The sequence below is a fragment of the Etheostoma spectabile genome, unplaced genomic scaffold, assembly GCF_008692095.1.
Source record: "Etheostoma spectabile isolate EspeVRDwgs_2016 unplaced genomic scaffold, UIUC_Espe_1.0 scaffold00569840, whole genome shotgun sequence".
Lineage (NCBI taxonomy): Eukaryota > Metazoa > Chordata > Actinopteri > Perciformes > Percidae > Etheostoma > Etheostoma spectabile.
In genome coordinates, this window is record NW_022605361.1 from 1 (window position 1) to 24,684 (window position 24,684).

Here is a 24,684-nt window from a genome sequence, read left to right on the forward strand (position 1 = left end):
GTGAAGGTAAAGCCCGGTTGGTAACGCAGCTACCACCATGATTACGGCGTGGATGGACTCCGTTCTGGACCAGAAGGCAGCGCGGGCGCTCGCTCTGTGGAAGGAGCGGTACACGGAGCTAGATGGCCGGTGGCTGCCTACGTGTTTATACAACTTTATACATCCTCAAACTGGCTGGAATAACACACATCCTCTCCAAGGAGGGCACCAGCAGGGACATTGTCGGGAGGAAGTTCAGGCAGAACTGGCAGAGGAGCTGAGACACGAGTTTAGAGGAGGAAGGGAGCGGGGCGCGGTCCGAGCAGTGGGGGGGGGGGGGCGCGGTCCGAGGAGCAATGCGCACCACAGCAGACACCAACACGGAGGCAGTGACAGGTTAGGTTAGTTATAAATGTTCAAAAAATACTTTTAGGTGTTATTTGCATGTTTACATACCATATTTTTCAGATGTGAATGGAATAATACGTTTTACTATGCCATGATATGAGTTATTGAAGCACCTGGGCAACTCAAGTGTATTTATCATGACAGATTATAGAGTTTAGAATCTTGCGGTCAAAATGACCGCGGTTCCAGTACTTTTTGAATCCCGGCAGTTGTAGTGTTAATGTTGGAGACGCTACTCGGAAAGAAGAAAATCAAAACAGCTGTTCCCTTTTTATTTAGTTGCTTGGTTTTATTTTAAATTTAGCCACTAGTTTTATCTTGTGTTAAAATCATGGCTAACATGCTATTTCTAATCGTTTTAAATTTTTATTTATTTCTGGAAATCAACTCGCGACCCCCCCTCTCTGGCTCGCGACCCCCCTGGGGCCCCGACCCCCACTTTGGAATCACTGCCTTAGACCACTCTGCCACACTACCTGTAAGTGTCAGCTCTCCACATCGTGACAAACACAGGCACCGTAACTAATGATATGCTTGTTAATGTTATTGGAAAAAAAAACCTTTGCAAGGAAAAAGCCAATACTTTATTAAAAAACGGCCAATACTTTATTAAGAACCAAAACCAACCAAACGGAAACGTTGTGTGAAGGTATGCAACCGCAGGGGAACGTTACAGTTGGTTGGTTCTCTTAACGTTTAGGGAACGTTATAACAAGGAGGGAATGTTCCCTAAACGTTAGTTTTTGGTTTGGTTCGAACTAACCTTTAGAGAACCAAAAACTAACGTTCTCTAAACGTTCTGTGTTAGTGGGGTACTTATCGCTGTCAAAAGGTATGGTGTTATGTTTGACAATGATACTCAATACAGGAAACATGACAATGCATAATATTTTTTTTTATTCTTCAAGTTTGTCTTTTTGTCGTTAATGGCCACAAGTGAACAGTTCCTTTCTGCCTTTGACCGACATATTTCGGCTTGTTTTTCCAGCGCCTGAGTATGAACAGCAGAGCAGAGTGGCGCAGCGGAAGCGTGCTGGGCCCATAACCCAGAGGTTCCTATACTTTGTACCAGCAGTAAATATCTTTCCAGTCTGATGTTTAACAAAGCATATGTTGCTGCAAGTGTCTGAAGTGAAATGTCTCCACCGCCTGAAGAGTAAACTTAATAGTTTGTCAAGTTCACTTCATCCATAAAAATAGAAACTACAGTGCTCATACCTGCTGTTACACCCATTAAAACTGGAGCATTAAACAATAAATACATCACACTACAGTTAATAAATACTGTAAATAGAAACACGTATAGGTTTAAAGTGCTTGTTGTGCTGTCTACCAGTCAGATTACCACAGGAGGTAATATCTGTTGCAGCTCTTTTAAAGACTCTACCATAATACCTGCTGGAGATGCCAGGTCCTCATACATGTAAAGCATGCGCTCTACCACTGAGCTACATCCCCTGAAGATTTTCAGAGTTTTTTTACTTTTTTCTGAGATAGACTTAGACTTATCTTTATTAATCCTTTTGGGAAGACTCCCGCAAGGAAATTGAAATATCACTGAATAAAAGAAGAAACCTGGGTAAAACATGTAATGTTAATGTTGTATATGGCTTCAAAACCTGTAAATACAACTGAGGTGGCTGGAAATCAAACATGGGCAAAATACTTGCACTGCTATGATATAAATCCCAGTCAAAAAGTACCACATCTGTTGCCTTTCTGCTGGACAATACAACGTTCACTGCAAATCTTGGCATTGAGACTGAAAATAAATGCTAAGAGATACATTGGTGGAGCCAGACAGACATGAGATAATAAAATTTCATTGTTGAAGGCATTTCTGCAATTTCTTATATTGCAATGAGTCATTAATTTGCTACCACCATTAAAGAACACCTTATTGTCAGCAGGATTCAAACCAACATTGTTCATGAAGTCACATCTGCAATTTGTCATTGGTTTTTCTACCACTCTTAAAGAACGCCTCTCATTGTCGGCAGGATTCGAACCTGCGCGGGGAGACCCCAATGGATTTCTAGTCCATCGCCTTAACCACTCGGCCACGACAACCTTAAATATAATCAATGATAAGCAATGTTATACAAGCAAATATGTGTCTAAATAGTGCATTATTTGGCCTTCCATAGAGTATATAGGCATTTTTGTCCCCTCTGGCCTTCCATACAAGAGGGGTGACTTTATCTCCCATATATGGGCATGTACTTCCTGAAACAATAGACGGGAGAGAAAGGGCAGACGCGGAGGAGCGAGTCAGCGGCAGAAATGAGCCAAAACGTTTTGAATTATGGACATAAAGTTGATCAATCTTGGATATAGCAGTATGGATTTAAAGCCCAAAGAAGCTGAAGTTCCAGGCTGGATAGAAACTCCCCTGGAGAGGCTAGAAAGACAGGGAAAAGACCTCCGTAAACCTGAAAATGTCAGGATGTAAACGAAACCGAAAGTGAGTAAATCGTTTGTATGGTTCAAAAGTTATTAAACTATGAATCAGAGGTACTTTTTTACTCGTGCGAGTGTCTCGGGCTCAGAGGGTTAACCAAAAACAAGTCCAGAAACTTACTCTTTCAACTGTTACACCTGTATCTGTCAAGTCCTGACCATTCCCGACGACCGGAATTGAACCCGGGCCACGGCGGTGAGAGCGCCGAATCCTAGCCACTAGACCATCAGGGAGTCACATCTATCCAATTCATCTTTGTAGATGTGAGTTTCCTTGTGCAAATGTGAAAAGTGACGTGTAAAAAAAAAAGCTTTACAAATTTTGGGAAGAACCCACGAAGATTTAAGAAGGAAAATCAGAGGGAGAAGACAAGGACAGATCGGTGGCAGAAGACGGGGACAGATCAGAGGGAGAAGATGGCGACAGATCATAGGGAAAAGACGGGGACAGATCAAAGGGAAAAGACGGGGACATATCAGAGGGAGAAGACAGGGACAGATCCGTGGGAGAAGACGGGGACATATCAGAGGGAAAAGACGGGGACATATCAGAGGGAGAAGGCAGGGACATATAAGTGAGAGAAAACGGGGACAGATCTGTGGGAGAAGACGTGGACATATCAGAGGGAAAAAACGGGGACATATCAGAGGGAGAAGACGGGGACAGATCAGAGGGAGAAGACAGGGACAGATCAGAGGGAGGAGACAGGGACAGATCAGAGGGAGAATACGGGGACAGATCAAAGGACCAACACATGGAGACTTTGATTCCTAGTAATTAAACTGAAATAATAAATCTGTCTGCCAGGAGAAGATGGGGACAGATCCGTCTGGGGAAGACGGGGACAGATCAGAGGACCAACCCAAAATCACGAAGACAGAGACAGATCCTTTTATTCGTCCTTATTTCTTGTTGGAGAACAGAAGAACTCAGTTTTGTTTTTATTTGTCTGTTTGCATCTGTTTTCAAACCCGAGCACCTTATTTAAGTTTTGTTGCATAATGTTTTATTTTGAAAGAGTGTAAAACAACTTCCTAATAAAACAGGTTGAACTATCTGAGGTTTATTCATAAAGTGTGTGTTCGTGTGCGTGTGCTTGTGTGTGTGTGTGTGTGTGTGTCAAAAAAAACAATGATTCAGTTTGAAATATATTTTCATCCACAAATTAATTTTAGTCTTCAAAGCCTCGTAGTAACTCATAGTATAGTACGTCAAAATATTCATAAAAAGTCATAGTATAGTATGTCAAAAAAAGTCATAAAAAGTCATAGTTTCACGTGTCGAAAATTCATAAAAGTCATAGTATAGTATAACAAAATATTCATAAAATGTAATAAAAAGTCAGAGTATAGTATGTAAAAAAATCATAAAAAGTCGTAGTATAACATGTCAAAAATTCATAAACGTCGTAGTTTAGTATGACAAAAATTCATAATATGTCATTAAAAGTCAGAGTTTACTATAACAAAAAAATAATAAAAAGTCATATTAGAGTATGTCAAAATATTTATAAAAAGTCGTAGTTTAGGATAGTATGTCAACAAAAACATGAAAAGTCGTAGTATAGTATGTCGAAATATTCCTAAAAAGTCGTAGTATAGTATGTCGTAACAAGTCCAGATTTATAGTTCTTGTTGTAAAGCAAGAATCCCGCTACCTCTCGCATGCTAAGCAAGCACTCTACCATTTGAGCTAATTCCCCTTTTCAATCCAAGTCATAGTATGTTGAGAAAATTCATAGTAGAGTATGTCAAAAATTCATAAAAAGTCATGAAAAGTCATAGTATAGTATGTCAAAAATTCATAAAAAGTCATAGTATAGTATGTCGAAAAATTTCATAAAAAGTCATAGGATAGTATGTCGACAGAAACATAAAAAGTCATAGTCACTTCCTTAAAAGTATTTCAAAATATTCCTAAAAAGTCGTAGTGTAGTATGTCGTAACAAGTCCAAATTTATAGTTCTTGTTGTAAAACAAGGAGAATCTAAAGTCCTCTGGAGAATTCCCACCTTTTCAGAAAGTGTCATAGTATGTTGAAAAATTCATAAAAGTCATAGTATAGTATGTCTACAATATGTTCAACTTAGTCTAAATATGGAGCTCCTTCAAGTTAACATGAAGTACATGCCACCACCAACATACTGTTTTCAGTCAAACAGCCAAGAATATTTTACCCGTTAGCCTAGATCTGGAAAGTGTAGAGGTTGATTTTTTTATTCCACCAGTACTCCGGCTTAAATCCAGGTTCCACCGGGACTTGAACTCGGATCACTGGATTCAAAGTCCAGAGTGCTTACCATTACACCATGGAACCACTGTTTTGAAAGGCAACATTGATTTGCCGGGCAGCTTCTTCCATAATATTAACACTTATGCTATTGAAGGCACACAAAAATTACTGGTTAACTTAAGTCATTTAGTAAACTAAGCATTACATTTGATGTATCAGTCAGGATGGCCAATCGGTCCAAGGCGCTGTGTTCAGATTGCAGTCTCCGTTGGAGGCGTGGGTTCAAATCCCACTTCTGACAACTAGTGTTTTCATCTGGAACTAATGTCTGAGACATGAAATTGGTAATAAAGAACTTAGCAGTTCTTTGTATTTAAGAGGACATGAAGTTGGGAAAGAAACACAATTGCAAGTAAAGTGTTTTGTGAGCATCTTTATTGTCAACACATGTAAAGTTCCCATGTGTTTGTACACAGTAGACATATCTACTGCTGCATTCACTGTCTGTGGCAAGTCCTTTGAAACCTGTTCTTGACTTGCTTTTTCCCACATCCTCTGAATGCTTAGCTAACTAAATGACTTAAGTTGGCCTGTAATTTTTGCTTTTTAATCTGCGTTGTGATTGTTGTTTGCCTTTAAGATCATACATGTGGATATTATGAAAGAAACTGCCAAGCAAACCCTTGCAAAACTTTTAAAGGTTCTATGGTGTAATGGTTAGCACTCTGGGCTCTGAATCTAGTGATCTGAGTTCAAATCTCAGTGGAACCTGGTTTTAAGTTTGTATATATGCATTAGCTTAAGGTAAGTGTAATGTCTTGTTTGTGTTGTAGTATCTTTAGAGATTTGTGGTGTAGTATGGAACCATTGTCCTGTCTTTTATGTATTATGAAACTTATTGCCGCCTGTCTTGGCAGGACTCCCTGGAAGAAGAGATACTGTAGCTCAATGGGATTGTTCCTGGTTAAATAAAGGTTACATAAAAAAAAAATTAATCTGTAATCTGTCCAAACATTCCTCTCTTCCTCACCGACATACTGGAGTCGGCCATGTTTAATTGGATGCTCTCCAGTTATTGTTGTTTGGTAGATTAACATTATATTTTCCTACTTTGGGGACTTTTCATTTTATATTCTTTGTCTGATATTTTCTATTCCCTGTTTGTATTTTCTGTGACTGCATGTGGTTTTAAATCTGTTGGAGTTTCTTCAGACTAAAGCAAAGACACTGATGATGTCATCCAAAAGACACATAAAGGACAGCAACCTGTTTCCAGAGGACACTAAAGAATGACGGAGCAGCAGGAAACAGAGCAGCTCAAATAGCAAACAGCTGATTTATTCATCTGACTCGTAGAATAACGCCAATGTTTGACTTGTTTTAAATGTCTGGGAATGTGGAACAGCTCCATGCTGACTACCTGAAATAAAACAAGGCCACATGCTGATTATTGGGGACTTGATTTGATGGATTTATTCTTCCTGTTGTGTCTCTGTTTAAACTCCTAATTTAAAGGTAAAGTCAGCGTCCACTAAAGGTTGTGTTGTTGCTGCTGACAGACTCAGATCATTATTCTAAGTGTGTGCCAACATTATGGGATGGATCCCTACAGAGATAGACCTTTTAGAGAGGAACAACCTTTTAATTTAGATCTTTTAGTTTCCAGTTTTTTAGATTGTAGGAACAGTGGAAAGATGAACCAAAACGTCTTTTCATATATATATTTTCTTTTTCTATTGACTATAGTTGTGTTTGTTATTAACAGAAATCAACCTGTCAACATTTCTATTTGTCATACAGTTCTGATGTTAAGTTTTTTACCGCCCGGGTTCAACTCCCGGTATGGGAGTTGGTATTTAGATGGTGAAGGTCTAAGAAAGATCTGTACAATCATTGTCAACGTATGTTGTTACGTATGTACCCCATGCCCTGATATTCATGTCTGAAAAAATGTCTCATATAGACACGATATATAAACAATAACTAGACATGTTGGTGGTGAAAATCCTGACTGCCAGAATGGACTTCTTGCTGTGTTTTATCAACAAGTGATGTATGTTATGATGTGCCCTGTTCCTGGCATATCTGTGGATGCATTCATAAAATCCCAGTTATTATTCAACTTGTCAGTCCCATATGGTCTAGCAGTCTGGATTCTGCCTAAATAACCTTCACTCACATTCTTAAGGAGTCCTCTGGAGACTACAATTGGTAGATCGGAGAAAGCTTTCAGTTAGTTTGATTTTACATTTATTTGGCTTAAGTGGTGCCCAAAAGTTCTTTTGGTCCTGCCCCTAAAGACTTCTAATAGTAAGGAAAACCCTGGACCAATGGCAGATAACATGGAGTTAGAGCAGGTTGTTTGCTGGGAGAAACTGCATTGGCAACATTCAGATGACGTAGAGAAGGACAATTTTTATTCATGCAGGACTAGAGTTCGTCTTTGCCAGCTGAAAATTCTCATACCGGGGGTTGAACCCACAACTTAACAACTTGTGGAACCGACCTTGAGTTGCTTAAAGATGGAGCTCCCGCTCATAAAACATCAGATAGGCGCAGTCTCTTTGGCGCAATAGGTCAGCGCAGTCGGCTGTTAACCGAAAGGATGGTGGTTCAAGTCCACCCAGGGACGTTTGTTGCTTAAATATCCTGGAGTGAGCCATCTCTGGGATTTATACTTCTGCAGAAGACCACAGAGCAGCCCAAAGATAACTTGCAGAGGCTACTGGCGAGAGACCGCACCTACACAAGTGGCCTTATGTCTATCAGAAGGTGCAGTTCTGCAAACCATGTACATATTTATGTTTGCAGCCATTGTTATGCAGGTCACTTGATGTAATTCATGCAAATACATAAGGCCCAACCCACAGTTTTGTGATACGTGGCGTGCAACTGTATGTCAATGATCAAGCTTGTTGCTGTGACCGAGAAACCACCATCAAAATGACTGATACATCATCAGTCAGCTATTGCACCCCCACTGCTGCTTGATGTGGACTGTGGCTGCTGCATCAGTGAGGGGTCCAGCAAGCTGCAGACAAGGTTTGGGGAGTGGCCAGACCTCCACATATGGATGGACATCTGGTACTTCATGCGAAGGCTGGCTGTCGGGTGTACCACTTACGCTCATTCCCTCTACCCCACCTTCATGAGCTGTCTCTCTGCTGCATATTTGAGTGGGATGCAGAAGACCTCTCTCTGTTGCGGCGGGCAAAGACAGAGCAGCTCAGGCAGGAGGGTGTGCCAGCCATGACTGATCGTGCGGTGGATGCAAAGATCACTAAGAAGGAGCTGAGCCAGTACTGTCTTAGGAGGACACGTGGTGACGAGGCCACCATCAGCCTCATTGAGAGGCTGATGCAGGAGCTGGGAGGGGGAAACGGGAGGGACCTCATGGGGGTGCCATTGCTGGACCAGGTGCGCATGGTGCACATCTGGCGTGTGCAGCAACCACACGTCAAGTGCATCCAGGACCTGCCTGGTGTGCAGCTTCATACAGAGACGGGCACTATCAAGAAGGGGGGTATTGTCCTGACCAAGTATTGCTGTGCCAGAGGGTCCACGTCTCTGGAATCATTTCATTGCCACCTGAACAGGTTCATTCCATCTAAGTAGTATATGTTTCATGATTGTACTTTTGTTTTTGAATGGTAAATGGACATATTTTGAAGAAGAATTTTAGAACTGTGCTGGAATTTGCAATAAAAATCACGACCTTTCCCATTTTGACAAACTGTTTTGATCACTTGTGGTATGTTAATGAAGTCTGTGGTCTTGGACAGTTACCTTACAATCTAAAACTGTATATCCTATTGGCTCTGGAACAGTAGTTGGCAGTTAGAGGGGTAATGGCTCTTTAAAGTGAATATGCAAAAGAATATGTTCACATATTCAGCCCAGGTAAATGCTCGGCCCATATTCACACAGACCTAAACCTACTCACTTAATGCTGGTTACAATATTCTAAAATCAACAATGCCAGAGAAAAATGACAAAGAGTGATACCATTTTTTGATAAAGTATTTGCTTTTTTCAAAAAAGTATTTTGTAACTAAAAGTTTAGTTCCAATAACATTAACAAGCATAGCGTTAGTTACTGTCCACGTGTTTGTCACGATGTGGAAAGAATATATGTGTAGGTATTGTGGCCTAAGGCGCTGGATTTAGGCTCCAGTCTCTCTGGAGGCGTGGGTTCAAATTAGGGCTGCACAATTAATCGAATTTTAATCGCGATCACGATTTGGACTTCCCACGATCAAATTTGCGTGATCAAGCGATTATTTTTTATAAAGCGTCATTTCATAGAACGCTCCGGGTTTTTTGCAAAGCCAATCTCCCGCTCCATAAAGCCGTCTGCTCATGAGCCAGTCAGAGTAGTTCACTGCACCCCGTGCAGCTAAGTTTCTAGATGTAGACAGTCACAGAGGATAGAGTAGCATGAGGAAATCTCAACAGATAGCAGTCGGTAATACGTCAGTCTCAAGGTTTACCAGTTTACCAGTAAACGCAACACTTTGTTCCATTTGTTGTTTTTCAGACAAAAGCAGTGACCAGTGCTAGTCAGCGTCTGTTAGCTGTTAGCTAGTAGCGTCTGTTAGCTGTTAGCTCTTCTAGGACGCACCGGTGCTAATGTCCTCGCATCCGCTGCAATGCTGTTTATATGGATATGGTTTAATTTTGCGTTACATGACCCATTTCGTCTGTAAAGCCGTGCCTGTGTCGGATCTTTCTACGCTCTCTCGTCCTACTCTCTCTCTTCTTACTCTCCGCGTTCCGCCACACAGCGGCCGCCGGTCCACACTTCTGATATATGTCTACAGTTTTAATTTTTCATTAACACAGCTGTATATTGTTAAGTATGAGGGGGCAAACTTGTTTTTGTACCAGTGTTTCCGCGGGTAACTGTTATCGCGGCCGCTACGGCAAAGAACACAGAAGTTTTTGAATGCAACTAACTTCAGTTGGTAGAGTAACAGCGTGAGACGGAGCTGCTGGACCGAAGCCTGGACCAGGACCAGAGATGTGACCCATGGCCAGAATATCATAGTTCATAAAAATGCAGCGCAGTGAAGATACAGACGTTTAATACACACGACGTGTGTATCCGCCGTTCGACCCGTTCATAATGAGTCAGCCGTCTCTCTGTGAGTAGCGTCCATCACACTCCCTCTCGCAGTTATAAATAGCCTATGTGACAATAAAATTTGTTTTGGTTAAAATCAACAAATAACCGTGAGAATAATCGCGATCAAAATTTTGATCAAAATAATCGCGATTATCATTTTGGCCATAATCGTGCAGCCCTAGTTCAAATCCTGCCACTTTTCAATGTTATTTAACTGGAAAGCAACCAATTTGATCACTTGGAGTTGTAGATGTTACGTTCAACATTGAACTCCTATGACAAACCTTGTGAAGTATCTAAAGTCATAAGAGCCGACTTGGTAGACTCCTTATTGACTCTGCTATTTATATCTGTACTGGCAATGCCCTGTTTTTAAATGGCCACTTTGACGGGGCATATGTCGGCCGTCAGGGTAGCGATACGTTACCTATACCATCCAAAGACTCAGACTGTAGTTATGTGTTAGATGCCCGTATATGTTTAACGTGTTCATATGTTTCGTTAATTTTCCCAGTGTTTAAAATCTTCAGTTAACCTAGCCATTCTCCACTTCCCCACAGTAATCCTGTAGCTGTCTTGTGCGCACATTTTAAATTAACCCAGATTAGGAGCAAGCAAAATTGTAATAGAGCATGTAGGCTATTTTTCATATTCTGCTTCAACTGCACGCAGCAGAAAAAACTGGGAAAAAATATTAGGAACAAACGAGCAGGACATGACTTTCCTTGTTCATTGGTCTAGGTTTATGATTCTTGCTTAAAGTGCGATAGGTCATGGATGAGACTACTTTGCATAGAAATTGAGGCATGGATTGAATAATCTGGTTTATTTATTGAATGTGATGGAAAAGAGAGTGTCATCTGCGAGACAAATTGGTGTAGAGGTATGATTCTCGCTAGAAAGCTTATCTGAGTTGATTACAGTTACAAAATGTGCAAGTTCATTACAATTCTGCTGTCATGTTTGATAGAAAAATTCAAGTTTGAATGTTGGTAAAATGTTTTGATTTAAAAGTAGTCTTTCGTCCAATATAATCAGAAAGCTCAGTCTGGCAGTGGAGCCATAAAAACACTACATGCCAAACCAACTACTTGACCATTGCCTTTTGCGTCACTGACTTATGAAGAAGGTGTAGAAAAGATGGCGCCGTTGTGTGTGGCTCGCCGTTTACCTCTGCTGAGATTATTGTGTATTGTCCTGCTCCTACTACTAATCACTCAGAATGTGTCACCACTGCTGGTGTATGACCGCTTGACCCTTTTAACTATAGGTAATTCAGCGGAGAAAATGCTGATCCACGGCTCTGATGAGCAGTCAAAGTCCCCACCGCCTTTCCTGGCGTCCATACCGGATTACCTACGGCGTCAACCTTGCTTGCTACCCCGCAAAAATAAAAATCACCGCAGGGGACGCGGTAAGAGAGGCGGAGTTCGTGTCAGGCTTGTGGCTTACCTGGCTTCACTTTCCTCATGCGATCCGGACCTTTCAGGTGTCGGGTTTTATACGGAGTTTGTGGGCTACGATCGGCGACGTACTTTGGCGTACAATTACCGGTGGCTCCGGCCTACTGCGGACCTGCCTGACTCCGGGTGCCAGCCTCCCCGCTGCCGGAGCGTGAAGCTCTCTGTCCGCGGCTGTGTGCACAGGAATCTCCGCCCACTTAGTCGGGCTTCCAAACAGTCTGGAAGGCGTTCAATTCGCATGGCACTGATCAACACCAGATCAGTCACAAATAAGACTTTCATCCTCAGTGACTTTTTTACTACCAATGCTCTGGACTTTTTTCTGCTGACCGAAACCTGGCTAAAACCAGGTGAAAACAGCGCCTTCACGGAGCTCCTCCCCCCCGGCTGCTCTTTTTTCAACTCCCCGCGAGCTTCAGGCCGAGGTGGTGGATTGGCCACACTCTTCAAGGATGAGTACAGATGCAGATTACTACCTGTTTCCTGCTGTTCTAGCTTTGAGCTTCAACTGTTCGTGGCTGACCTGGATTCCCCTGTTTTGTGTGCAATCATTTATCGCCCACCAAAACTCAATAGGGATTTTATCCGAGAGTTTTCTGAATTTCTGGCTGACGTTGTTCCAAAATATGACAAGCTCCTGATCTGTGGGGACTTCAATATTCATGTTTGTTGCCCCTCAAACCCTTTGGCTAATGATTTTAAAACTCTGTTAAACTCTTTTGGTCTTAATCAATGTGTGAATAGGCCAACACATATTCTTGGCCATACCTTGGATCTTATCATCTCTGTTGGACTTTCAGTTTCAGTCACTGACATTTTAGATTCCGGCATCTCAGATCACTTCCCCATTAGATTTGAGATCAGCGTTCCTCCACCGCCTAGTAAACCTGTGTCCTCAGTCTCCAGGCGTCACTGTATCACTCCCTCCTCAGCTGCTGAGTTTGCTTCAAAATTCGTTGGCTCTCAGTTTTATGCTACTAATGGTCTGGTTTTACCATCTTCCCCAGACAGCATTCTCTCAGCTTTCTATTTTACAAGTGTGGAAATCCTGGACTCTATTGCCCCTCATCGCTTTAAATCTATCAAACCTAAAGCGGACCCCTGGCTAGACGACAACACGAGGGCCCTTAGGCAACGCTGCAGACAAGCTGAACGGAGGTGGAAGAAGGACAAGTTACAAGTTTCTCTGGGCTTGTTAAGGGAATGTCTTGCAGAGTATCAGAAAGCTGTAAAGGTGGCAAAGATGAACTATCTCTCATCTGTCATAACTAACAGCAGCCATAATCCTAGGGTGTTATTCAACACTATAAACTCTGTTGTAAATCCATGCACCTCTTCTTTGACAGAGGTTTCGATCAGTATGTGTGAGAAGTTTCTCTGTTACTTTATTGATAAAGTAGCTTCAGTCAGGCAAAACGCCAGTGTTGATTTTAATGTGTCTGTACCTGTTGTTCCTGTGCATTCTGCTGTGTTTGAGGAATTTAAGCCTGTTTCTCTGTCGCTGCTCACTGAGGTTGTACAACACTTGAAACCTACCAATTGTGCTTTAGACATCATTCCTGCCAGGATGGTGAAGGAGGTTTTTAGCACCATTGGGTCGAGTCTACTTACCTTTTTTAACTGTTGTCTAAGTTCTGGTTCTGTCCCAGAAGCTTTTAAACATGCTTTGGTTAGGCCACTACTTAAAAAGCCTAATCTTGATCCCAATGTGTTGTCCAATTTTAGACTAGTCTCACATCTGCCCTTTCTTTCGAAGGTGTTGGAAAAAATTGTTTTTAATCAGTTACAAGTCTTTTTACAACAGAACTCAGTGTTAGAAAAATTTCAGTCTGGTTTTAAAACGCGCCATAGCACTGAGTCGGCGCTTCTAAGAGTTCACAGTGATATAGCTTTGTCTGTAGATGCTGGGGATCCTACTGTGCTAGTGATGTTGGACTTGACCGCAGCTTTTGATACGGTGGACCATGTAGTCCTTCTTGAACGCCTTGAGCATTTTGTAGGCATTCAAGGCACTGCACTTAAATGGTTTAGCTCTTATTTGACAAGTAGGACTTTTTCTTTCACAATGGGTGATTTCTCCTCCTCATCTGCTCCTCTCTATTGTGGGGTGCCCCAGGGTTCAATTCTTGGCCCTATCTTGTTCTCTTTATATATGTTGCCATTAGGAGCTATAATCGCACAACCTGTCATTTCATTGTTATGCAGATGACCTGCAAATTTATCTGCCTATACAACCCAATGACAGTGTTGCACTAAACTGCCTCCTAAATGGCATTAATGATATCAAGTTGTGGCTATCTCGCAATTTCCTGACCCTGAATGATGACAAGACCGAATGTATTATCTTCAGTACAAAATACATGTCAAACAATCAAACTTTAAGTCTGGGAGCTCTGACTTCATGCGCCAAGCAAACTGTAAAAAATCTGGGTGTGACATTTGATTGTAGCATGAAATTTGACAAACAGATAAGCAATGTTGTCAAAACAAGCTTTTTCCAACTTCGTCTCCTGGCTAAAGTAAAGCCTTTTCTTAACAGGCACGATTTGGAAAGGGCTATTCATGCCTTTAATAGTTCACGTCTCGATTATTGCAACGCTCTTTATGGTGGCCTAAATCAAAAATCCATCGCACGTCTGCAGCTTGTGCAAAATGCCGCTGCTCGCTTTCTCACAAATACTTCTCGGAGTGCACACATCACTCCCGTTCTTTTTACTCTACACTGGCTTCCGGTGCGTTTTAGAATTGATTTTAAAATTGCATTGTTTGTTTTTAAAGCCCTAAATGGCCTTGCCCCAAAGTATTTGTCCGAGCTTTTAACTTTGGGTGGGCAAAATCGGTTGTTGCGGTCTTCCAATCTACGGACTCTAGAAGTCCCGAGGTCGAGGTACAAGCAGTGGGGCGATCGGGCTTTCGCTGTTGCTGGCCCAAAACTCTGGAACAAGCTCCCGCCAGACATTCGCACTATAACGGATGTTGTTCATTTTAAATCAAAACTTAAAACTTATTTATTTAGAATGGCTTTTAATACACAGTAGTGGTGTAACAACTCTTTTTCTGATGATTATAGGTTACTTAATCTGTCTGTTTTTTATGCTTTGTCTGTTTGTTTGTTTTGTTTGTTTGTATTTCACGTGAATGTTTGTGTTTGTTTTCTTGATGATGTAAAGCACTTTGGACACCTGCTGGTGCTGTAAAGTGCTATATAAATAAATGTTGATTGATTGATTATCATATTTACTTTATTTACTCGATATTTACTCGCAACTCAAATTTTAAGAAGTGCCTGACTAGCTCAGTGGGTAGAGCATGAGACTCTTAATCTCAGGGTCGTGGGTTCGAGCCCCACGTTAGGTGGTGGTGTTTTAGAGAGTGGGAATGCCTGAGTTCTGCACCATATAGGGGGGCAGATCATCTGTCAATCGAAAGATTAGCAGTTCCATCCCAGTGTAAAAATCCCTGTAATTTACCAGACTAAAATGTGCCTGCATTCTACGATCATGTCCTGTTTCTCAGATCAAACTGAAGTCTGGTGACAATGCACGTTCAAATTCTAAAACTTCAACCTATTGTTCTACAACTGCAGCTTAACATTCCATACTACAAAGTAACATTTTAGAACTGCAATTAACATTTTAGGACCACAACTCTTAAAATTCTACAACTTCAACCTATTGTTCCAGAACTGCAACTTAACATTCCAGAACTGCAGCTTAACATTCTTGAACTTAAACCTAACATTCTAGAACTGCAGCTTACCATTCTAGAACTACAATGTAACATTTTAGGAGTATGAGCAACCTTTTGGGAACGCAACTTATAAAAATTCTAAAACTTCAACCTATTGTTCTTGAATTGCAGCTCAAATTTCTAGAATGAAAGCTTAACTTTCTAGAACTGCATCTTTACATTCTAGAACTTCAACCTAATATTCTAGAACTGCAGCTTAACATTCTAGAGTTTAAAGCTAACATTGTAGAATGGCAGTTTAACAATCTAGAACTTCGCCCTAACATTCTAGAACTGTAACATTTCAGAAGTTGTGAGTAAAATATTTGGACCGCAACTCAAAACTTGGGAAGTGGCTGGCTAGCTCAGTCGGTCGAGCATGAGACTCTTAAGCGCCGCATCGTGGGTCTAGCCCCACTTTGGGTGGTGGTGTTTTAGAGAGTGGGAATCCCTCAGTTCTGCACAGTATCAGATGGCTATATTGGCTGTCAATCGCAAGATTAGCAGCTCCATACCAGTGTAAACATTCCTGTAATGTACCAGACTAAAATGTGCCTGCATTCTACGATCATGGTCTAAAATTGAAGACATGAAGGTATTTTAGCCCCCCGTGAACAATTAAAGAATTTTTCTGATGTTTTTAAATTTTGTGGGCAAGCCACGGCTGGGATTCGAACCGTCGAACTGTGGAACATCAAGTATACCGCCAGTCTAGGCATTTTACTGCCCCTACTGTCTTTTTAAATGAACAGTTCTTTAGTAATTTAATTGTCCACAAGGCAGATATTCCATCAGTTTCTTTATTTTAGTCCAGTTTTCCAGTTTAAAAACTGTTTATTGCCTTATTGGAAATCACTTTCCAGAATTTGGGGTGTTACTCAGTTATAAAGCTGGGCTGGGTTGTAAATAGTGATACAATAAATAATAATTGCAAATAAATACTATTGATAAGTTCTTCCCCAAACCTTACAGAAAGGCTTAGTTTTGATCTGATTGCAAGGATTGTTGGCATCTTTTATAAATGAAACTGATACACTGTATTTTTTATTCCTACTTCCTGAAGTGAATAGCATCCTACATGTAACTGTTGCTGCATGTTGTCATCATTGTCATCACCATTATCATTATTATTATTATTATAATTATTGTTACCCACTTTAGTGTAGAAAAAAAGGAATAAATAAAGAATTTTTGTAAAGGTTTAATTAAAACACACCATAAAAAGTACAACAAACACAAAACAATTATCATAAATGTTATTGTTTTTTTTTTAAAGTCCTCCAGCCACTGTTCTTTGGGACAGCCTCAAGTGAAGGGCAGTACACAGTCCCTTTGTACTGGCTGTGTCCTGTCTCAGCTGTCCTGAACTGCCCGCATTTCTTGCACGTGTCGTGCAGTACTCTGCGGGTCAGTTTTCAGACTGGAGCCGGAGGAGCAGGAGTTTGGCACGCTGCAGCACTGCCAAATGGAGATTGGATGTAGTCCTCCCTGGGTTTAGGCTGAACCCCAGGGCCTGGGGGGCAGACATCAGGACAGGCACCTGTGTACTCATTGGAGCCAGCATCATCAGCTGTGGAGCTGACGTGGAGGTGGATGCGGAGCCGGGAAGAGCTGCCGCTGAGTACGTGGCCTCACAGCCACAGGTGTCGCGAATGTGGGTGCAGCCTTCCTCTTAACCTGCGCTTGACCCACAGTGGTACTGGTGAGCCGGGCCAGGTGGGGGGGGGGGGACAGATAGGGGTGCATATTTGCGCTGGGGAGAGGGTCAGCCGCCACAGACAAGCGGCTTGGCAGGTCCAGACCCCGCATCACCACCATGCTGTCTTGCCTCTTCACCGTCTTATTGTGCCACTGCACTAGGGTGGTGTGGCTCACGTCCACCAGCTGCATGGTGGTTTGCTGATTAATTAACCCGTTGGCGAGAATGCGCCGCCTGACTGGTCTGTAGTCCTCCAGGATAAGGTCCCATCTGGATCTCTTCTTGGGACTGCGGTGGATGGCACAGCCGAACAAAGATGGTTCCCACCAGGCGGCAGCAATCTGGCCCTTGGGCAAGCGGGGCAGCGATGGTGAGGGCATGCCGCTTTACATTCTCCACCCCTGGAGTGAACTCCTGCCTCATCTTTGAAGACTTGAACCTCCCTGTGTCCAGCCTAGTCTTGTGTCTGGCAGCAAAGACAACCCGTTGCTTGTCGTGGTCTAGGAAGTTCTGGCACAGAGCGACAATATTGACAAAATCACCTGAGAAAGACAACATACAAAGAACCGCACATGAGAAAACAAAAACAGTCAAGTGTGGACATTTGAGACAGAGAACAGAGGAGTAAAAACAAGACGATATAAGTTCCTGACCTGCTGGTTGGTGAGGTCTAGTAGGGCTGGTTGTGCAGCTCCACTAGATATTCTGCCAAGCTGTCCACTCATCCACAGCCTGGTGAAACAAGGATGAGAATATTCTGAGATGAGTGAAGTTGGGACAAAACAAAATAACAGTGATGTTATTTATTAGCAAATGAATATGCTTTACATACCCCAGACACATCCGCAGCCATGGAGGAGATGGCAGGCTGGATAGGAGCAGCCAGGAGGAGGCAGCAGCCAGGGAGGAGGCAGCAAGGATGGAGAAGACAGGCTGTGTTGAGACACTTAGGTCATCAAGGAGACCTGACATTGTGAGGTCAGTTGTTTGGTCTTCCTCAAAGCCTTCATTGTCTTCCTCGCCCCCGTCCACATCCTCCAGCATGTCTTCTGTCTCCTCTGAGTCAGGGCTGACCTGCAGGGGCTGCCCAGTCTGACTTAACAGGTAGTCAACACCAAGCAGCTCTCCTATTAAAAAGAAAACATAAACATGTGCCCAAGCATGCACACGTAATTAATTAGTTAATGTCATGTATCATGTTAAGTATATAGTTAGCTTTTATTTTGAATGTCGGTTAAAACACTTAGAAGCCAACAAACCAAAAATACTAGGTAGACAGTTATTATTACATTAGCATACCAGTGTATTTGGAGGGTGGCCTGAAGTTTGGCACAAATGGCCGGCCAAACACCTTCAAGCTGCTGCTGTTGACACACTGGGTCACATGCCCGGCGTAGGTGAGCAGAGACGATGGCCTACTGGTCACCGCCGCACTCCCCTGATCCTGGTTCCACCTGTTCAGGCCTTCCAGGAGGTAAAGATGGAAATTCAGCGCATTTGCACTAGTTCCTGACAAAAAAATAAAATATTAATAGTCCATTAAAAAGGTCTGGCTTTCCAATCTAATGATTCTTTTCATAAAAGACTATACTGGGTGTTTATGATGTACTGTAAGGAAGACACCCACCTGGAATGAACGTGTTCAGGTGTCAATGAAATGATTCCAGAGACGTGGACCCTCTGGCACAGCGATACTCAGGACAACACCCCCCTTCTTGGTGGTACTCGTCTCTGTATAAAGCTGCACACCAGGCAGGTCCTGGATGCACTTGACGTGGCGTTGCTGCACACGCCAGATGTGCTCCATGCGCACCTGGTCCAGCAGTGGCACCTCCATGAGGTCCCTCCTGTTTGCCTGAACTGAAAAGACAAACAATATTAATTTGATTATGTAACAAACACAAAACCACTATATAATATATATATATATATATATATATATATATATATATATATATATATATATGAAATAAGAGTTATTTAATGAATTATTCACCATTGACACACTTAGTATTGGGACTGGGAGTCCTCACAGAAGACGGAGAAGGGATATATATATATATATATATATATATGTATATAACCAGCTGGACCTGCCGGAAAGATGGTGGCACAGCAGCCGTTGCACCAGCGGTCGAGACCAGAGCAGCAGACTGCGAGGCTGCTGAAGGAGGCTGAGTGGTGGGCTGCTAAAGCAACAGCATTGTGATGCGTGATGTAACAGCAACAGCACTGCAGCAGACATGAGATGTGAGATTAAACATAATGATACATCAATTTAAAACAGATCACCTTAGTGCAGTGAAATCCACAATTACAGGCCACTGACCCTCCAAACAGAGTGGTCTGTCCACGGGCCTGCATGGGACATTTCTCAATCTGAAACAATCACAACCCTGTTTAGACTGGGGTGTACAGTAATTTGTTTTATTCATAGTATCTTCACTATTGTATGGTATATTTTTTGAAGTTATCATTATATATTGCTATATTTTACCTTCTGATAGAGGTCATGCCACTTCCGCTGCTTAGGGGCTGGTCTGTTGCCTCCAGAAGTTCAAACCCCTGAGCCGGCATACGCCCTCAACCTTGCCATCCACTCTCCTTCCCCATGGACTTGTGGCTTTTAGCTTATTGCTCATCTAAAGGCAACATGAATATGGACAACGATAAAAAATGAGCATCCTTTCGACAATACACTGACACTACAGCACAAACGCACACCTAGTATGACAGCTGCATTATCAAATCAATCAAGTTACTTTTAATGGGTAGTAATCTACCTGGATGATTAGCATAGAGTAGGCTATGTCATAGCAAGTTAGCTACATATTGTTTCTCTATTCACAGTAATATTGAGAATAATATGTAGATCGTAACATTAGTTTGTTTACATGACACAAACTAGCCATAACAGTAGTTAATTTAGCTACAGATTGCAATTTACCCAGGTGCAGGTGGTTAACTAAGAATAGTAACAACATAGTAGTTACATGGCTTTTTCTATTTATATTAATATTTCACAAGTTACGTTTATCAATAGTAACGTTAATGTCAGTTAGTTTACATTTCACATGACACAAACGATCATATTAGCTAGCCTACCGCTACAGTTAGCATTAGCGATTGTTAGCTATAATGCTACGGCCATATAACAATGTAACACCTGGCAAAATTATCAGAACACTTTGTGTGAAGGTATTAAATAAACTGTATAGGCCTATTTAAGAAGGAAACGCATGTTAATGGTTACTTACCATTGAAGTTTATCTCACTGTCAGCTTAAGTGCGATGACAACAAACCGTTACTAGGCACGCTGGGGGCGTCATGTACGTGAACGTCATCCTATGACGCTTGGGACGTCAGCGTCATGTACGTGGTGCGTCATCCAATCTTTCCAATTTATCAGCGTTATGATTGGCTAGATCCATTGTCATCCCGCTACGTGACTGGACGGGGGTGAATTTCACATTGGACATGACCGAACGTGATTAGCTGTCAAGATTGGAAATAGAACAGACGATTCTGAGCGAGAAAGCGCCACTCTGCTCTGGAATTTCTACCCAGGTCTGTGATTCACATTTTGATGGAAGTTGGCAACCTAGGTTCCAACCGCTCACGGGTTGGAAAGTTAAACATTTGGTAGACCTTGCAACTATCTTTTATGTGAGCTTCCTGATTACTAACACATTGATTATTCACATGTAACACTTGTGATTTTCTGGTGTTTTTAAAACAGGGCATTGTGAGTACAGATATAAACATCAGTAAGGAGTCTACCAAGTTGCCTCTTATCATTTTAGTTTGGACACCCAGTGAGGCTTACCGCGATGGTTTGGACTGGGTCGACTAGGGTTTTCGGCTGCTCTTGTAATTGTCAGCCCAAACATATGGGCGTTCATGGAGACATGGAAGAAAGTCACTAGGGTGGCAATTTGCTTGACAATAGCAATACATTGCGCGGGATGTTAATGGCATCTTATTGACCTTGTACCCCAAAATGCAATACAGGCTAAATCCCATGGTGGGAATCAAGATCCATCAATGTTTCTGTCCACAATGTCCACCTGAATCCAGAAATGTCCCTGCCAGATGGGCAATAGACTGACAGTTGGGTCAAAATTGTGCAATTATCTTCAAAATGTCCAACTGAGTCCACAAATATACCTGCCAGATGGGAAATTAACTGATAACTGTCTTCGTGGTCTGAACGTGTCAAATATTGCCAGCCAACGCCCACATTGAGTCCAGGTGTGTCCATTTTGGTTCCTGATCCATGCTATGACCCCAAGAGTGCACAATTTACAATTGAAAGCTGTGGGGAAAGGGGGGTTTCAGAGCTAACAGACCATTCAACAAGCAATTCTGATGCACTATACTGGCCCATTCAGGATGAGCACTGTATACTCTGACTGCAGCAACACAAGTTCAAATTTCAGTGATACCTAATTTGTATGGTGATTACGAGACTGAATGCAAAGTGATCTGTAGCAGGGGGTTTGGGTGGACATGATGATGGTATGCAAACTGAGGTAATCTCGGTAACAACAAGGTGCTGCTGGGATTTGAACCCAGGATCTCCTGTTTACTAGACAGGCACTTTAACCAACTAAGCCACAGCACCTCCATGAATAGGTGTAATGTTAAGTCTTAATTTCTCTTTTACCTTGAATAAGCTAAACATACAGTATACTGACTGGCAGTATTGGGAGTAACGGGTTACAAAAGTAACGCAAATAAAGTAATGTATTCCTTTTTGCTTTAACACAGTAATATAACATATTACCAATTACATTTCAGTAATATTATACTTGTTTAAACAACAACAAACACAAACATTAAACTAGAGACAGTGAAGCTCAGTCCACCAGGTGGACCAGTCACCATTTGAACCAGACTGAGGTGGACGCTTCAGGGCCCAGCACTCTTCCAGATAGTTGAGAAGCTCTAGCAGCTGGGTGTGCTGCAATACAAAAATGAGAAATTGGTGACCAGGCCAAGATGCCTCGTGGGGGCCTCCCTAGGGAGGTAGTCCAGGCACGTCCACCTGGAGGTCTTGGGTAAGACCCAGGACTAGGTGGAGGGATTATATCTCCAACCTGGCCTGGGAACGCCTCGAGATCACCCAGTTGCTCGGAAAAGGGAAGTTTGGGGTCCCCTGCTGGAGCTGCTTGACAAAGATGGATGGTTGGAACCCTGTTCACTAGCTCATTGTAATCTTGCATGACAGGCAGACCTGTAGGAGGCGCTGTAGCTTAGTGGTTAAAGCGCCTGTCTTGTAAACAGGAGATCCTGGGTCCAAATCCCAGCACTGCCTGATAATCAGTTAATACTTTTGTTATCAGCACTACAAAGAGTGTATATATTTGTTATTTATTTTTGCTATAGTGCTTAACAAGCATTATTTAATTTTGCCCAGTTGTGGCCTGTTGAGGGGCAATACATATCTGAAGGGAAATGGATTGGACCCATTTTTTAATGCTTTCAAAACCTTGTTCTGTTGGGGCTGAATGTGGCCCCTGTGTACACCATGACCCTGTGACATCACTGTCGGGTGGGGTTCCAGGTGCATGTGATGCTGACTGAAGTCAGAGGTGAAATAAACATGAACTTTACCAGCCAAGGCACTTTGGGCGCTGACTGTATGATTTTAACGTCTTCGATGCTGCTGGAATGAAAATTAATATATTGATGATTTGCATTTCAAGAACAACGCCTTAACCACTCGGCCATCACAGCTGTAAAATACATTCTGTTTTTACAGTGGAGAACCCCTGAGGCCTGACAGACTCCATTACAGTTAGCACCATCAATCAGACAAAGATAGAGCCTATCTCACAAGTACCTTGGGCAAATCTGAATGACTGATGGGGATTCCCAAGCACTTCAGTTCCAAAGGATCATTCAAATCTTGAGGGTATTTCAGGTGTAATGTGGGTAGTTAATCCACCCCCTTTAGATGATCTGATTCATTTCCGAACCAGTCCAGATTAACAATTAACAAGTTATTGAATTACATGTCAATGAGAAACATATATGTGTACAGACAAGGCTAGCAGCAACATCACCACGTCAGAAACGTTTCTGGTGTGCAAAGACCAAGAAAATGCCACGCAACAGAAATGCCATGCTCACACCACACAGGCAGTGTGCAGGAGGCCTTACCCCTGACTTCCACCAACTGCGGATCCACTCCGCTTCGTGTCTGCTCTGTGATACGCAGTCCGTCAACACCCACCAGGTCCGGATAATTTGTTGAAGGCCATGACTGACAGCTGAAGTCACAAGGACCCACGGGATCTCGCGAATTCATGTATGATCAGGCAACATAACAGGATGTAGTTTCTATAAACAGAACCACAAAACCTGATGAGTGAACTAGCATTGCTCTGAATTTCATGTGTTTTCATGTATCATCTTAAGTCTGTGTTGATGTAGTGTTTCTGTGTAAATGTAACATGCCTTTTTCATTTGCTACCAGGGCTTAATGAGTAGCATGGGGATTGGGTAGACATGATGATGGGATGCAAACAGAGGTAATGACTGCAACAACAAGATGCTGCAGGGATTTGAACCCTGGATCTCCTTTTTACCAGACAGGCACTTTAACCATCTAAGCCACAGCACCCCCTTGAGTAACTTTGTTGCACCTATTAAGAATCACAAATCATATGCATACACTTCATTAAGTGAGAACCAGGCACTGCTGGGATTTGGACCCAGGATCTCCTGTTTACAAGACATGCGCTTTAACCACTATGCTACAGCGCCTTTGACTGAGCAGCCTGTCTTGCAAGAATGCAATGAGCTAATGAACAGGGTTGCTTCCATCCATCCATCTTTGTCCAGCAGCTCCAGTAGGGGACCCCTATGAACTCCGGCAAATGAAAACAGCTGGACGTGTCCTTGAGCGATGCCTCAGGACTCACTGTTGATAGGCAGGCCTACCCAGAACATCAGAAGTCCTATCTATGCAAGGTCTTTGAGAGATGAGAGACCCTTTCCCCAAAGCCCTGGTAAAATCCAACCTCCATGCCATAAGTCCCCTTATCACAAAGGTCATAAACCACTCCCTCCAGGCAGGCCATGTTTCATGGAAAGCCATGAAAAGCTTAAAACACAGTCCTAATTTAGTCCTCCTCAACAATTAACATAGCGTTTGCTGTGTGGCGTGTCTGTTTTTTTTTAATATTTCTCCCATGTTAACAGTATTGACCAATACGGTAGGCATTCTAACCTCAGCCGACACGCTCACGCCACGCAGGCAGTGTGCAGGAGCCCTAAGCTTCCAAGGTAAGACTGAAGGAATTCATGATAATAAAAACTTTATAATCTTCACACTAAAGTTGCAAACACACCTCCAACAAAAGGCTTTCATTCGCTTTACATGGACATATGTAATGTTACGGTACAAAACAACATCACTTTAGTGCTCTAGAAAATCAGGCTTCAATTTTGTTGCACATGTTAAGTATCACAAACCACGTGGAAACACTTCATTAACTGATAACCAGGCACTGCTGGGATTTGGACCCAGGATCTCCTGTTTACGAGACAGGCGCTTTAACCACTAAGCTACAGCACCTC

At 42.4% G+C, this 24,684-nt stretch overlaps 1 protein-coding gene and 8 non-coding genes across 9 annotated transcripts; 3 read left to right on the forward strand and 6 right to left on the reverse strand.

The window, feature by feature from the left end:
- Positions 1-2,375: 2,375 nt before the first annotated feature.
- trnas-aga (transfer RNA serine (anticodon AGA)) lies at positions 2,376-2,457 on the reverse strand. The gene has a single exon. It is a non-coding gene; the product is annotated as a tRNA-Ser (tRNA).
- Positions 2,458-5,092: 2,635 nt separating this feature from the next.
- Positions 5,093-5,164, reverse strand: trnaq-uug (transfer RNA glutamine (anticodon UUG)). Its single transcript has one exon. It is a non-coding gene; the product is annotated as a tRNA-Gln (tRNA).
- A 3,165-nt stretch (positions 5,165-8,329) lies between these two features.
- On the forward strand, positions 8,330-14,706 carry LOC116685444 (uncharacterized). Its single transcript, XM_032510506.1, is given in 5 exon segments — positions 8,330-8,603; positions 11,476-12,124; positions 12,521-12,896; positions 13,146-13,843; positions 13,845-14,706. Coding segments are annotated over 5 exon segments (2,859 nt in total).
- Positions 14,707-14,952: 246 nt separating this feature from the next.
- On the forward strand, positions 14,953-15,025 carry trnak-cuu (transfer RNA lysine (anticodon CUU)). The gene has a single exon. It is a non-coding gene; the product is annotated as a tRNA-Lys (tRNA).
- Positions 15,026-21,647: 6,622 nt separating this feature from the next.
- Positions 21,648-21,721, reverse strand: trnat-agu (transfer RNA threonine (anticodon AGU)). Its single transcript has one exon. It is a non-coding gene; the product is annotated as a tRNA-Thr (tRNA).
- A 620-nt stretch (positions 21,722-22,341) lies between these two features.
- On the forward strand, positions 22,342-22,414 carry trnat-ugu (transfer RNA threonine (anticodon UGU)). The gene has a single exon. It is a non-coding gene; the product is annotated as a tRNA-Thr (tRNA).
- Positions 22,415-23,651: 1,237 nt separating this feature from the next.
- On the reverse strand, positions 23,652-23,725 carry trnat-ggu (transfer RNA threonine (anticodon GGU)). Its single transcript has one exon. It is a non-coding gene; the product is annotated as a tRNA-Thr (tRNA).
- A 70-nt stretch (positions 23,726-23,795) lies between these two features.
- Positions 23,796-23,868, reverse strand: trnat-ugu (transfer RNA threonine (anticodon UGU)). The gene has a single exon. It is a non-coding gene; the product is annotated as a tRNA-Thr (tRNA).
- Positions 23,869-24,609: 741 nt separating this feature from the next.
- Positions 24,610-24,682, reverse strand: trnat-cgu (transfer RNA threonine (anticodon CGU)). Its single transcript has one exon. It is a non-coding gene; the product is annotated as a tRNA-Thr (tRNA).
- Between the last annotated feature and the right edge of the window lie 2 nt (positions 24,683-24,684).